At 37.3% G+C, this 15,749-nt stretch overlaps 1 protein-coding gene across 1 annotated transcript; it reads right to left on the bottom strand.

Moving 5' to 3' along the window:
• Window positions 1-3,071: 3,071 nt before the first annotated feature.
• Window positions 3,072-12,814, bottom strand: DTD2 (D-aminoacyl-tRNA deacylase 2). Its single transcript, XM_029951592.1, has 3 exons — window positions 12,614-12,814; window positions 9,558-9,627; window positions 3,072-5,089 (listed from the first exon to the last, which is right to left on the bottom strand). The coding sequence occupies exons 1-3, from the start codon at window positions 12,722-12,724 to the stop codon at window positions 4,764-4,766; spliced, it is 507 nt and encodes a 168-aa protein (XP_029807452.1). The 5' UTR covers window positions 12,725-12,814; the 3' UTR covers window positions 3,072-4,763.
• Between the last annotated feature and the right edge of the window lie 2,935 nt (window positions 12,815-15,749).

Genomic DNA, 15,749 nt, shown 5'->3' with positions numbered 1-15,749 from the left:
ACAGCAATGTTTGCAATTGTATTGAATCTCAATCTGTTTTAGTTTGTCTCTAACTTTTCTGATGGTGTTATCTATTGTATTGAAGCAATGCATAGCTATATTAAACTTGCTTCCTGTACATTCTCACCTCTTTTTATTCCTCAGTAGGAAAGAAATTTATGTATGAAGTACTGGTATTACTCATCCAAAATCAAGGGTATTCTGGCCACTGACATATCTTCATGTTAATTTAGATAATATTTGCTGAGAATTATGAGCATGGACAACATACGCTGTGCTGTGGAAATACAGTGGGAGATTAAAAAACATTTAATACATGTGCTCGCTATTATATTGTCTCTGCTCAATGTTATTTATACTCTTGCAGTTAAAGCTTGTGAAACATAAAAAATTTAAAGCCAAAGTACTCAATATCTTAAGACATATCACAAGTGTCAAGAATAAGACAATCACAATGCTGAGGAAGGTAGAGGCAGGGCAAATTACTCTGGGGTCAGAAGAGATTGCTTTGAGCTAAATATTGAATGATGATGGATTTAGGAGAGCAGAAGGCAACAGGTATGGACATGGCCTAAGAAAAATATAGAGTTACACTGGAAAATGTCTACTGGGAGTCGTGGGGCAAAGGGTTAGAAGGTCAGGCTGGAGGCAGAGTATAAACCTGTGAAAGCAGCCTTGGAAGTCTGGGCTTCACTCCGAGCAACAGTGGTTCTGGGATTCTGGTGTACACAAGTATGCCCTGGGGAGACACTGGTGAGTAGACAGATTCTAACTTTTCAGAGTCTAACTCAGGAAGTTCAGGTTGGGCCTAGAAAACTGCATTTTGTTAAAATAGTAGGCTTCAGGTGATTCCCGGACCATAGGCACACTTTGAGATACTCTGCCCAAGGACAAAATTTTAAGAATCTTCTTCTACTTCTACTAACTCTTATTAGATTTACTCCAATTTCCCAGAAGACTGAAAACACCTACCTGCTAAGCCTCGAGATCTTTCCTCAGTCTTTACATCATCCAATTTTTTGGTGGGTAGTACTGACTTTATCACTGTTTACATCTTGAAAATTATCTTCTGTTAACATTTTTGGGCTTCTCTCTGCATTGCTGATGTCTATAGTGTCCTCTAGCCTCTCATTTGTTTGCTCCTTATGTCTTCCCAAGATTTCAACATTGATCGTTTCTACAGTTCTCCTTGCATGATTTCATTCACCCTTTTTGAGTATGGAGAACATTCCAGCTTCAGAAGTTTAGACTTTGACCTGGAGATAAAAGGTTATAAAAGTTTCTGAAAGGTAATATAACACTGTATGTTAGCTATCCTGGGGTTAAAATGAACAAAAAAGTTTCTGGGGGCACCTGGGCGGCTTGGTTAAGTGTTGACTTCTGCTCATGTCATGATCTGTAAGTTCGAGCCCTGCGTCTGCTCTGTGCTGACAGCTCAGAGCCTGGAGCCTGCTTCAGAATGTGTCTCTCTCTCTGACACTTCCCTGCTCACATTGTCTCTCTCTCTCAAAAATAAATAAACATTAAATAGATTTTATAAAAAAAGTTTCTGAATTGTGTAATATCGTAGAGAAAAGAATGCTCTAGTGTCAGTAGCTTGGGAGATGGTCTGCAAACAAGGATGTGAGACAAGAGAAAGAAGAGGAAGAGAGAATAACTAAGAGGCTATCAAACATGTAAAGTTGTCACCAAGGTGTGGCTTCCGAATGAAAAGGTTACTTTTCTCATGGATATTTCCTTTCAGAAACTAGTATTTCAATAACTTAATAAGGAAGGTATTTCTAGTTTTAAAAAAAAATTTCAGTAAGTTTGGGAATGATTAATAAATACATTTAAGTATAACAAGTCAAGCCTTCTGTAGTATTAACCATAGATAGTAAAAGAATAGGTCATGTTGTCTTTTTTTAATGTTATTTATTTTTGAGAGAGATTGTGCGTTCGTGCACACGCATGCACAAGAGGGGGTGAGCAGAAAGGGGGAGACCGAGTGGGGGCTGGAGCATCCAAAGCAGACTCTGCTGACAGCAGAGAGCCAGATGTGGGGCTCAAACCTGAGAACCACGAGAGTATGACCTGCCTGAGTCCAAGTCAGATGCTTAACCGGCTGAGCCCCCAGGCGCCCTGGGTCACTGGTATCTTGAAACATTAATGCGAATTCTTATTCTCCAAAAGAAGTGGCCTAGGCCTCTACTGTATTAGATCTTTATATTTCATAAGTTCAGTTCTTTCATTATGGAGTCAATAAATCATCATCAATACAGACGTGATTCATAAATGGCTTTTTTTTACTTGAATGTGCTTGATTTTACTTCGTATATTTAAGATATTACATTGATCATCCATGTCTTGTAGACAGTATTTTCTACGATTGACCCCATGATGTCTCTAAATGGGCACATAAAATAATACTTAGAAATGAAATTCTGAGACATTCTAGAATCTTAAAAAAAACAAGCAGAAGGCATATAAATTAGGTGCAACCCTACCACTATCAGATTTAGTAAGTAAACCAATTTATTGGCTGTTCTTTCTCAAGTGATCGACACTGGGAAACGTTACTCTTTTACCAATTGCAGTTTTTAATAATTCTCACTATAGGAAGTTAGAAAGATGGAAATTATCTCCCCGTTGTGGGATCTTGAGGAAATTAGTTAAGCACGGTCCTACTTTTTATAGTACTATCCTCATTATAGGCTGAGAAGATAAAAGGAGGTACCTATTCAAATTCTTTGAATAGCATGGGTCAGAAGAGCTACAGAAAGCCAAGGTGTAGTTACTTTTATATCCATGATCTCTTCTGCCTTTACTCTCTTGTTCTAGCTGCCTTGGAAATGAAAGTTGGCCATCACTTTCTGCTTAATAACCCTTCATGTAGTTGAATTTGCTCTTCTCTACAAGAACCTCAAGCAAATTAAAAAAAAAAAACTGCCTGAACTATAAAACAGCAATCTAGAGCTATGCGTCAGCATTTCACCTATGCACAAAATCAAAAGGATTTAAAATAGGTAACACATAATTTTTCAAAAGACATATACACCTCCTTGGAGAAGCTTTGAGAAAATTGGAGTTCGAAAGTTTATGAATAGTTTATTACATTTCAATAAGTGTATCATGAGTCAATAAAGCAAAAGTAAAGGACAATGGCTCATTACCAAGCCAATTATTGATTCTCAAGTTCCAAAATAGAATAGTTCAGGAAGGATATAGAGAAACAGGGTTTTTTGTGATAACAAAAATTTTAAGTATTTTAGGAAGACAGACCTAAAGAAATTATGACACAGAGGAATCTTCAGCAGCTACTTAAAATGTTTATTCAACTTAATTTCTTCATCTTTTGGTAATTAGAAATATTATTTGGTGTTTGCTCTTTAAAATATCTTTTTAGATGAAGTCAGAGGCATTTACAAAAACTGAGTATTATATTTTATTGATTCATTTATTCCTTGAGTTTCTTATATATCTTCCTCTCTTGACTTTGAAAAATCTTTACCTATCTTTTATCACTATCTTTGTCAGCTCATGTCCTAACAAAATACCATAGACTGAGTGGCTTGAACAACAGAAATTATTTTCTCAGAGTTCTGGAGACTGCAAGTTCAAGATCAAGATGTCAACCTTGTCAGTTTTTTGTATGGGTTCTTTCACTTGCTTGCAGGTCTGTCTCACTGCACTCTCACACGGTGGGAGCAGAGAGAGTGAGCAAGCAAGCTCTCTGGTGACTCTTCCTATGAAGACACTAATCTCATCATGAGGGACTCACTCTTATGACCTTATTAACCCTAATTACTTCCTAGAGCCCCATCTTCACACACCATCATGTTGGCCGACTTCAACATATGAATAGGGGGTGAAAGGCACAAACACTAACAGAAAAAATGGCAGTGGCTCCAAATCGTCAGGTAAATAATATGGAAAGGAGCAAGTCTACTTGTTTCCAAATATTTCTGGTAGAAAGCTTACCTTTTTCTTTTTCTTCTTTTTATGGCAATCTAAATATATAAGAAAGGACTTCTTAAAAAACTTATGAACATTAATTTCACAAAGCAGTAACTTTTAAAAACCAAAGACAGAAAGTGAGACATACATTATTTTGGTAAAAAACTCAGAAACACAAGTATCAACCCATTGGTACATTAAATAAAAACAATTTTTAAGCCTTATACTTTGTTTTTGTATCAACTAAAGATTCTTAAAATGATTTAAAGCACTTAGCTGTCCTTGGAAAGTAACCTAGTACACAATAACATTTCTGTTACATTTTCATAGATATTATTAAAAGGAATAGCAGTAGCATATTGTTTCATTCAATATATGGAAAACTGAAATAGTAAAACTGACAAAATTGTAATTACTTTGTGTGGGATTTTACCTAATTTTAATACAAATAGTTATTTTTATTACACATTACATACATTTGAGGGTATAAGAAATATATTTTCCTTGATTGCACAATGTTCTTCACTGCAAAATACTTAAATACAGCTCTCTAAGAACATTTCCACAACGACTATGAAGTGAATAGAAAGCATTTTTCAAGTTTTCAAGTGGAAGTGTAGGGGAAAGCAGAATGAAAGCTGACTGAGATCCAGAGTTTGGTGACTTGGCAAGCTCATCCAATTGCAGGCTGCAGAGTTATGGGTAGGACCAAGGATTTTCTTGTCTAAAAGTGCTGCTGATTAGTATATTCAAGAAGGGGAACAAACTCTAATTATTGTCGAGATCATTTTATGCCAGAAAACAACTGTAGAAACTAACGTAATTTTTCAAAACTCAATGAGGTGTGTGTATGGTCCATTGGTATCCAGCTGTAACACCTGCCTGTTCCCGTAAGTACCATGTTCCACCACAACCCCAGCTTCAGCACACTTGCTGTTAGCAGCTAATTCTTTTTCACATAGAGTCACAAATTGGGAATAAAGTTCTAACCCTTCTTCTTTTCCAGAGTTAGAGTGATACTGCATGTTCCTTCCTTTTACTCTCCCTCCAAGGGTGGCTTGAGGGATGATAAGAACGTTGCCAGGTAGATCCAATATAGACACGAGCTTGCCATTTTCTGTTTCACTTAATTTCACATTTAACAGTGTATTAACTGGGTGGGGAAGAAAGGGAAAACATCTTGAAGTGAGAAACAAACATGAAGAAAATCAATAATCATCCAGTCAGCACATCTCATGTTTAATATCCAGTTTGTCACCTCATGCTTTTTATCCAAACTCTGTTCAGATTTAAAAAACTGCTTCTGGGGCGCCTGGGTGGCTCAGTCGGTTAAGCCTCCGACTTCGGCTCAGGTCAGATCTCACGTTCGTGGGTTCGAGCCCTGCGTCGGGCTCTGTGCTGACAGCTAGCTCAGCCTGGAGCCTGCTTCCGGTTCTGTGTCTCCTTCTCTCTCTACCCCTCCCCCTCTCATGCTCTGTCTCTCTATCAAAAATAAATAAAACATTAAAAAAAAATAAAAAAAAACCTGCTTCACTAAGCTAAATGATCTAAGCATGAAAAACAAGGGAAATTTCATGCAAAAAATGGCATGATGTTCTAAATCCAACTGGCAGTCAAGATCTAATGATAAACTCAGGCAAAAAGGACTAAAAACTAACCATATACTGAAACCTCAAACTATTGTGCCCCAGGGAGATACATGAGGAGATTTTGTCTTTTGGTTGCTTTTTATAGTCCATAAGCAATTCCTATTGGAAAAGGGCCATGATAAATCCTCCTCACACAAAATTCTACTTTACAACAAATAATATTAAATAGAAATCTTAGTGTAACTTAATTGCTTAGGTTCTAAGCTGAGATAAAGGTTCCAGTTTATTCTCATTATAAACCAGATAACATTGCAGTTTCATAACCTCAAAGGCATTGTTACCATGTCTAATTATTTGATGAATGTAACCCATGGGAGAAGGATAAAAGTGAAGGCAAGAATCATCAGAAATTCACTGTCACAACTGAAAAAGTAAATCAAAAAGCATATTGGCATTATGTTCATACGTACACAAGAAAACATGGTATTGTTATTTTTATGGCATTTATGAAACTATAATCTTCTTATAGTTAGTAAGAACTGCCAAAAAAGCCATATCTATAAATAGCTAAAAATCTAAACATAGAAAACCTTTTCATCTCAACATTCGCCATTCTCAAAACAATAAACAAAAGAAATGCCTAATATAAATAGCCTTAGGGTCTTCTCGACTCTATAAAGGGTATAAATAACTTCTGCTTATAAAGAATATTCTTGGGGTGCCTCGGTGGCTCAATTGGTTATGCCTCTGACACTTCATTTCAGCTCAGGTCATGATCTCACAGTTTGTGAGTTTCAGTCTCACATCAGGCTCTGCGTTGACCTAGAGGAGCCTGCTCGGCATTCTGACTCCCTCTCTCTCTGCTTCTCTCCTACTTACTCTCTCTCAAAAAATAAAGGTTTAAAAAAAAAAAAAGGATATTTCTCAGAGGATAAGTGGCAAAAGAAACAACTGTAAAAGAAACTGTAAATCTCACACTCCTGCCCAGTAATTAGGATTGAAAAGGTATACTTTCTAGTAGGATATCCACAGTTTCAAGTAATAGAGGGTTTATAGTAAATTATTAGTAGGATTCAGTATGGTTGCCTCACTCTACGAATTAGGGAATTAACCTAGTAGAATCCTGCCAAGATGAATACCCAAATGAATTCCTAAGCTATGCATTAAGCACTATTAATTTCAACTAACATCTATTTTAAAATACATCTAATTTTCTCTATTATGAATAGGACTTTGCTCTACGGTCAGCGGTCATTATTGATTGCTTCTAAGGAAACTGTAACTCTCCAGGGTACTTCCTTCCAAGAGAAATCTCTATCCAGCTATCCAGGCCTCAGGCTAGTGATAGACTAAGTAGACGATTTTGGAATAACAGGCCAGAGAGGTAAGTACAATTTATTATACTTCCACATACCTCCCTCTACTGGCTATAACTAAAAATTCAGTTAATGTTGGTATACAAATATCAGTATGTAGAAGTAATTATAATGCAAATAAAAATGTCAGTACATAGAATAAAAATGAGACAATGAATTAATAGCATGTTGGAAACTCAAAGATCCTAAGACAGGTTATCAATCAAGTATCTCTAATGATGTATATGGGAAGTTAAGCTTTGACAGGTCCCTGGATCTCAGTTCAATTATACTGAAGACGAATTGATAAAGACTCTGCACATCTCTATGTTAGCCACATTATTTCAGACTTTATAGATATAACTGGTTATGTTCCCAAGGGGTACATGATTTGATGAGAAAGGTCTGAATCCATGTAATAAGTATGAGGCAAGATTTAAGAGAATCCCATCACATTGGCTTACGGGGCCTCCTGGAACAGAGGGAAATACAGGCTAATGCTATCAATAATAGATGGCCTCTTTTTGCTCATAACTCACACCAGCAGAATGTGATTCTTAGATTCACAGTTCTTTACTGAGAATCATGATATACACAGTTTTGTTTTAGACTGTCCACTGAAAGAGGTAATGTGGACCTCCCTCAGTGTTTTTAACTTACCACAACCTTATAGTTAACTCAGACGTATATGGAAGCACACAGGATTCACTTATTATAAAACAGAATGTGGGTCCTCTGTGTGGCTCAGTTGGTTAAGTGTCCAACTCTGGCTCAGGTCATGATCTCATAGTCTCTGGGTTCGAGTTCTGTATCAGGCTTGCTGCTGTCAGCACAGAACCAGCTTTGGATCCGCTGTCCGCACTCCCACCATGCCCCTCCCCTGCTTGTGCGCACATACTCTCTTTCTCTTTCAAATAGACATTTTTTTTAAAAAAATGACAAAAAGGGGTGCCTGAGTGGCTCAGTTGGTTAAACATCCGACTTTGGCTCAGGTCATAATCTCCTGGTTCGTGAGTTTAAGCCCCACGTCACGCTCTGTCCTGGAGCCTGTTTCAGATTCTGTATCTCCCTCTCTCTCTGCCCCCTCCCTGCTCATGCTCTATCAAAAATAAATAAATATTAAAGACAAGACAAAACAAAAAACCCCAAAGAAAATCTTTAAAAAAATCCACAAAAAACCAAAATGTGCCTGGATTTGGTTGGTTCATTTCATCTTATTATGATTAAGATTCACTTAAGAAAGTATGAAATAACTTTAGGAGTCAATCTTAAGTCACAATGACAAAAATTCTCTCTCTGTTTTTGCATATTTCTACTATACTTTTTATAGTTGATAAAGATTTAATTCCAGGCAAAATATTAACATAGGAAAATACACAGAAGGTCCAATACCCATGTAATAGGTCCTGGCAAGTTACTCTGTAACAGGAGCCCTTGATTCATTTTCTTTCTCTTTTTTAAGGTAATGTCTACATCCAACACGGGCCTTCAACTCATCACCCTGAGATCAAGAGTTGCAGGCTCCACTGACTGAGTCAGCCAGGCATCCTGCATTTTTTTTTAAACCCCTTCAAAGCTCTCTGTATCTTCCAGATTCAAATTTCAAACTATCAGTTATTGGCTTTTCATCTCACCTTAACTCTAGTGTTCATCCTTTGACAAAGTTGTCACACATGTTTGATGTCTTCATATAAAATTACCTCCAGGAGCTTTCAGCCTTTTGCCTAAGCTGTTCCTCAGTGGGCTACTTACTCTTGAGTTCCACTACTTGAAGCTCTTCCAGGTTAATTTCTGCAAGCTGCAACTACCCACCTGATACTTTATATTTCTTATTAATCCAAAACAGGTGCTGTCCCTTACTAATGAAGAGAATAAAACCTGTCCCTGACCTTAGGGATAGCTTCATTAGTTCAGGCTTTTTGGGGTAGGTTATTATTTTACCAAATACTTTTTAAGATAGTGTTTGATGTGGTGTATCTGAACCTATGTAATTATCATAAGGAATGTCCAGTGCTATAGGCTATCCAGGACATTGGAAAACTGCAGGCAGGTAAATACCTGTTCAGAGATACCTGAACACTGACCCTGCTTTTCTGTCCCTGGAGGAGGTATGGTTGTGATGGCACTGAGCTTTGTTCAAGATCAGGAGAACTTACACATTTATATACATACCTTATTTAAAAAAGTATATAAATGGTTAATTTAAAATTTTCCAAAAGAATGATGCAAGCCTTAGCTGTCCAGATTTGATGGGAATCACATCTTTCACATACAGTGTCACCTACGTGTCCCTGTCACGGACTCTGGGAGATGAGTTAACTATATTAAGAAATAAGCATCTGCTTCTTCCGACGTGGTCACTCTCCCTTTAACAAGTTTTTGTACCCCTGGTTGAATCTCAAGTGTATTGTCTGTGTGTCTGTGTGTGTGAGCGCACACACGCGTGCACACTTCTAAACCAATCTATAAGCCATCTGAAATGATGCAGATGTTTTAAAAGAATCCCACCATACTTTCTTATTTTAAACTTTGGAAAAGGCAAAAAGAGCTAAAGCCAACAATCATAGAGTCAACTCATTTATAATTTATCAGTACAATTTAAAAGTGTGCTTTTTGCCCCTTCTGGTTCATTTATCACTATTCATTTTCACTCAAAAAACAAACATCAAATACGCACCCATTTTGGGAAGAAGTTCTTTATTAGCTCCCTTGAAAAAACACACGTAGATGACTAATCCCCTCTGAACCTATAAGTAATCAGCAGAGAAAACTTAGATTAGAAAAAAACTCTACACAGAGATACAGAGATAAATGAATAAAATTTCAAAACTGTTATATAGAGATTAAACCCAAAGAAAGAAAAATGTTTTTTACAGCATATTTGATTTCTTAAATATGTGATAAAACAAAATCTTTTCCAAGACTCAATTACCTCAATTATCATTTCTTTCAAGAATTAAATTTAAAAATTATATCCAAAAGCAGTGAAGACCACAAGTTGTTCCTCAAACATTTTCTTCTAATCAAAGTCCTTATGACTATGACCTAGTCTCCTTACCCTTAAGGTTGACACTTAGAAATGCTTAGTTTGCAGGGCCCCATTTATTCAACACCAAATGAATTCACATTATATTAGATATGGGTGAAGAATAAACTGCATGACTGATATCTTCTGACCTCATCACTCTTCATTCCTCCTCATCCATTTACTTGCAGATAATAAAAATGATGATCTCAATCTACTTCATTAAACTCAAAGAAACTGCCAATTATTTTTTGTTATTGTTAATGCTTTAAATCAACATAGTGATTAAGCATTGGAAACTGTATTTCTGATATTAAGTCCTGATTGTTATCAAGAATATTAAAGTTTTCATTTTATATAAAGACTTGGATATTTCTTTATTAGCTCTTGTAGAATATATATAGAAAAGAGAATTGATAAATAATCCTGCTTTTGCTGCTGAATCATCAAATTGTTTATTCTGTAGTTTAACCTTGTTGAGTCCAAGAGCTATTAAAAAGACTAAATTAATATTTGTAAGGTGCTTAAAACAGTGTCTAGTTCATATTAAGAACTATGTAAATGTTCATTAAATGAGTATGTAAAAATAAATTTAAGGGCTGAAGCACAATTTATTATACATTTTAATTTCCAAAGTACTTTACAGACTATTTTGTACATGATAGGAACTCAATTTATCTGTTGTTTGCATTTAAATTCAACTGTATCTTAGAGGATCTATGTGTTATCTACATAGCCTTCTATATAAACATAAATGCAGCTTTGCACTCACACCTGATTTCCTGGAAAATAAGATTTTTAAGAAGTGCAAATGTGTTGCTGGAACAAGCAAAGGTCTCCAATGCACACCCATAATTAGGAGCTGACAGGATGAATGATACAGATACTTATAACACTGTCAGAGGCCTCTCCACCGAGATTATTTTAGTACCAGACAAAATATCAAGCACATTCACTCAAAATCTCAGGCATATTCATATTTGGACACTTCCCATGTCAGAATAAAAAATGCAAAAATAGACACCTGTTCTATTATCTAATTATATGCAGAAATAGACATTATATGCAAAAACAGACACCACATTACCTCATTAAGTTATTTTCGTTTATTCCAATAATAGATTTTAAGTTGTGACCTACAAATTCCTTTCTTCAAGTCAGAAACCATTTTTCCTGTAGCTTCTTTTGGTATAAAACTTTTTAAATGTTTGTTTATTTTTAAGAGAGAGAGGGATGGGGATGGAGACAGAATCTGAAGCAGGCCCCAGGCTCTGAGCTGTCAGCACAGAGCCTGGTGTGGGGCATAAACTTGTGAACCTGGAGATCACAACCTGAGCTAAGTCCAACACTCAACGGAGTCACACGGGCACCCCACGGTATAAAACATTTTAAATATGTAGGAACTTATAGGTAATTCTAAATATTTAAAAAGGTCACCTCTCAGGAAAAACATTAGCCTGGAACAGCAAAGGTCTAAATGAATAAAACTGAGAACACTAATCTTCAAATCTTTCGACAATTAAAACAATATTTTCTTTAAATTGTAATTTTTAATAGAATAGGAAAAGAGGATGCTTGAGAAAGGAAAAAAATTATCTAATTGCCCATCAGCTCTTCATGCTATTTAGCTGTGTGTGGGAGTGGAAAGCTTTTTAATAGCTTTTAAAGTTTACCCACACAACTGGTGGTTTGGAAGGCTGCAAGAAACTACCTGACTTTGCATAAGATGTGGCATGAAGATATAAAAAGATAAAAAAGATGGAAGAAATATAAATGATTAATAGTTTGGGATTTATAGTCCCATGATTTAGCCAGAAATATAGGCAATTCTTTGAGTAGGTTGACAAATACGAAAATATGAAAAGAACATAACTCCAAAACATGGAAGAGAAATCAAGACCTGAAAAAGAGGGGTGGGGCAACAAAAATAAGAAACACGAATTTCTGAGAAAGAAATGGGGAAAGGGGAAATATATTTATGCTTATAATCTTTCAAAGGCAAATATTCAAGTAGAAGGAAATCATATCAGTGTAAATGGTAAATTCTTTGGCGGAATTGTGTTCAGTAACAACGAAACATTATATTAGCAGTAGTAGTCTTTGTTTCTAGTTGGAAATAAGTCAAAATTTTAAGTTTCTTGAAAAAGAATTGTTTCATGGGGAATCTCATTTCTATGCTGAGGCCTAGCTTCAGGCAACAGAAGATGGAATTCCACGGGATCTGGAGCACAAATCACTTGAAAGTCTGCAAGTAATCTAATCTATCATCGCCAACCAGACCAGTCCTAGCCACCAGTAGCCCGAGAGCAATGCAAAGCGCAAGCCAAGGCCCTCGCTCTTTGGAAGCAAGAGATCTGAGATAACTAGGCCTCAAGTGCACCGAGCTCAGATAGGCACAGGGTGAGAGGAAGTTCAAATTCTCGCCGTCCTAAGCAGGGGACACACTCTTCCGCTGGCCGATCGGTTTAAGGTAGAAGGCTACAGTGCGTGTGGTGCAGAACCTCGGAGACAGACCGGGACTGGAAGACTACTCAGAAAGAAGACGGGCAGGCCGGGCGGAAGTCGCACCGCCCACAGCACGTGCCGGGGGTGGGGCATGTACCGCCCTCGCTAGGAAACGTAAGGAGCGGGGACAGATCACCAAGACAACGGGGGAAGTACCGCCCCTGCGCACCGGAAGGTAAAGGAAGTGGTGGGGCTGACGTTACCTCCACCCACTGGGTCTCGGTGTCCCCTTCGGCTGGGCGTACTTGCAGGCGGGCGTGCAGGCACTGCTGCAGAAGTGCCCGGGCCTGAGGAATCCGGCCGCTGTCAGCCATGGTTCGAACCCGCGTGGCAATCCAACAGGTTCAGGGACCGAGCTGGACAAGCTCCGCCTCCAGCGCGCAGGAAGGACGTGGCGCGTTGAGGCGGAGGGACATCCTTATCGCCCGTGGCACCACCCCCAGAGGGGCGGGGCATCTGCCTGGCTCTACGTGACCCGGATGTGCTGCTTTCAAAGACAAAGCCTTAACTCTTACGCCGAGCCTTTCCAACTATGCAGAAGCGCCCAGTGTATATTTTAAACGTCTGCAAAGACTCACTGGCTCTCTTCCTTACGCACCATTTAAAGAAACATTTTTCAGTTCAAAAAGCTTACGTTTTCAGACACTGAGAAATTTTAAATCTGCTTAAGTCTATGTTATACCATTATAAAGGTAGGTAAATAGAATGAATCAGTTGAGTTACAGAACAACCAGAGATGGGACTACAAGTCATGCCTTTCAAAATTTCCCTTATCTAATCAATTAAACAACGACACCTCTTCTATCAGGAATATTCCTCTATCAGGAATGCTAGAAATCATTCTGATGCTGTGGTTTTGGAAAGATGTTGGTATGCTATGTGAATGCACATTTGGAGTTCAATTTTCTGGAAAATAGCCTCGCTAAAAATATTCTTATCCAAGAAAGTGTGTCATTGCTAATACATTTTTTTAACCTTAAAAAGGAAACAACATATTCTGATGCACAAAATGGTAAATTTTGTGGGGTTTTCTGTAAGTACAAATTAGAATGTAAATAAAATTAAACAAAGGCTTGATCTTCTTTCCCACACAACGCATTTGTTGAACATGCGTCCGATTAGCATTATTTTTCTGTGGGCTTGGAAGGTTTAGATGAGGAATAATAGTGTTACCATGATTGCATTACTCAGGTCATTGATTTGGGCGCGGTTGGCACAATATGCCTATACATTCGGGTCTGTTGTTTTAGAAGATGACCTCACCGACAGTGTTGCTACCCATGTAAAGTAGTAGGACTGAAGGAAATATTCCATGCATAATCAGTGGTCTTTTCTGCACAAAACTGAAGCTGCCTGCTTGCTGGGTATCTAAGGCAGCCTGCTTTACACTTTTTGCAAAAACAAAAAGCAAAAGCTCTCATGATCTCTGCTATATTGCAGGGGCTTTTGCATTTATTGACATTTGTCTGCAAAGCACAGACAAGTTGCATTGTTTTTGCCTTTATGTCGTTATAACCATTGAATCTCTTTTTTTCTTCACTCCCAAACTCCAGTTTTACAGAGCTGTAAGGAACTTTGACATAAAGGCCTTTAGTTATCGTCTAGAGTGAGAGAGGACTATGATGTCGCTTTGTATATAAGTATGGGAGATAGCAAGTTCTCTTGAAAATAGGATGTGTGGCTCCCAGAGATCTTTCCACAGTGAAGGGACTTTAGCAAATTGGGAAATCCTTCCTGTGAATAGGTGGAGTCTCGTTGGTAATGGTTATTCTTTCAAAAATCACCAGTTGTTTTAAATCTTCCTGTTAGGTGAGAATCTCTTGAACACTACTGCAGATAGTAATAGGTTGTGACTCACTTATTCTCTCCTTACACCTGCAGAGGGCAGTAGAGAGTAGACACCAAAGTAGTCCTTTCTGTATTTTAATAATTTTTTTCAGCATCTAGTTTCATTCTACAAAGAATTCAAGAAGGCGAGACATACATGCAATAAAATAGTAAAATGTGAATAAACATGAAGCACTAGGAGTAAGGAAAATAGACTTTTATCAGTCAGTCCCAGTGGGGGAAATTGAAAACAAACACAATGGTCCTTGCCTGGAGTGCTGAGACTATACAGTATGAAGCAAAGACATCACAGCTACATTATTTTTTGTTGTAAAACAATTATATCCATTGTCAATCAAGAAGAAGAGGGTGTAAAGCAGCCAAAGCATTTATTTTGAGGTCTTAGGGATTATAATCCTGGGGATTAAAACTGATACTGAAAGCATGTTTCAAACTGTTAGAGAAAAGTGCAGGCTTATAAAGGCAAAGCCCAGAAGGTTATATGACTTTTTTGATTGAATTATGGTTGGTGTTGACAGTTAAACTGACTAATAAACAATTGGCTATTTAACTGATACATGTTACATGATCTCTATTTCAGTCCAAAGTAGAAGGAGGTTTTCTCTTTTGAAAATAAACTTTAAATTTTATAATAGATTCAGATTTGTAGAAAAGATGCAAAAGTAGTACAGAGTTCTTATCTACCCCTTACCCAGTTTCCCCTTTTATTAACATCTCAAATGACTGTGGTAGGTTTGTCATAACTAAGGAACCAGCACTGGTACATTAATTAAACTCCATACTTTTTACTAAATCCTTTTTATGGAATCCATCCAGGACACCACGTTACATTTAGTCATGATGTTTCTTCAGGCTGTGGCTATTTCTCAGATTTTCCTTGTTTTTGATGACCTTGGCAGTTTTGAGGAGTACTGGTCACCTACAGTGTAAGATGTTCCTATATTGAATTTTATAATTTTTTCATGATTGGACCAAGGTTATGGGGTTTTGAAGGCAGATCACAGAGGTGAAGTGGCATTCTTATTATATCATATCAAGGGTACATGCTGACAACATGTCTTTTTGCTGATGATATTAACCTTGATCAACTGGCTAAGGTGGTGCTTGCCACGTTTCTCCAGTATTGTTACACCTTCTCCCTTTCACAATGTATTCTTTGAAAGCAGATCACTAAACACAGCCCAAACTCAAGGGGTAGGATGTTACTGTCCACCTTTTTAAGTGGAGAGTATCTACATAAATTATTCAGAATTCTTCATACAGGGCATTTGAGCCCTCTTTTGAATTGGTTGTAATATAACTGGTTTCTTCCTCACTGAGTCAAATATGAATGAAATGAAAATCTTTGATGCATGTCAATTTTATATGTGTCTGACAGTAGTGATTATATTAAAAATTATCCTCTCATGCCTTCCTACCAAGAAATGTTGTGAGAATTGTCATTTATATATTTCTTTCACATCCATGAGTAAATGCCCTATACAAATATAT

This window comes from Suricata suricatta, chromosome 9 (assembly GCF_006229205.1).
Source record: "Suricata suricatta isolate VVHF042 chromosome 9, meerkat_22Aug2017_6uvM2_HiC, whole genome shotgun sequence".
Taxonomy (NCBI): Eukaryota; Metazoa; Chordata; class Mammalia; order Carnivora; family Herpestidae; genus Suricata; species Suricata suricatta.
The sequence above is the reverse complement of the archived record's forward strand: the minus strand, read 5'-3'. Positions and strand labels throughout refer to the sequence as shown.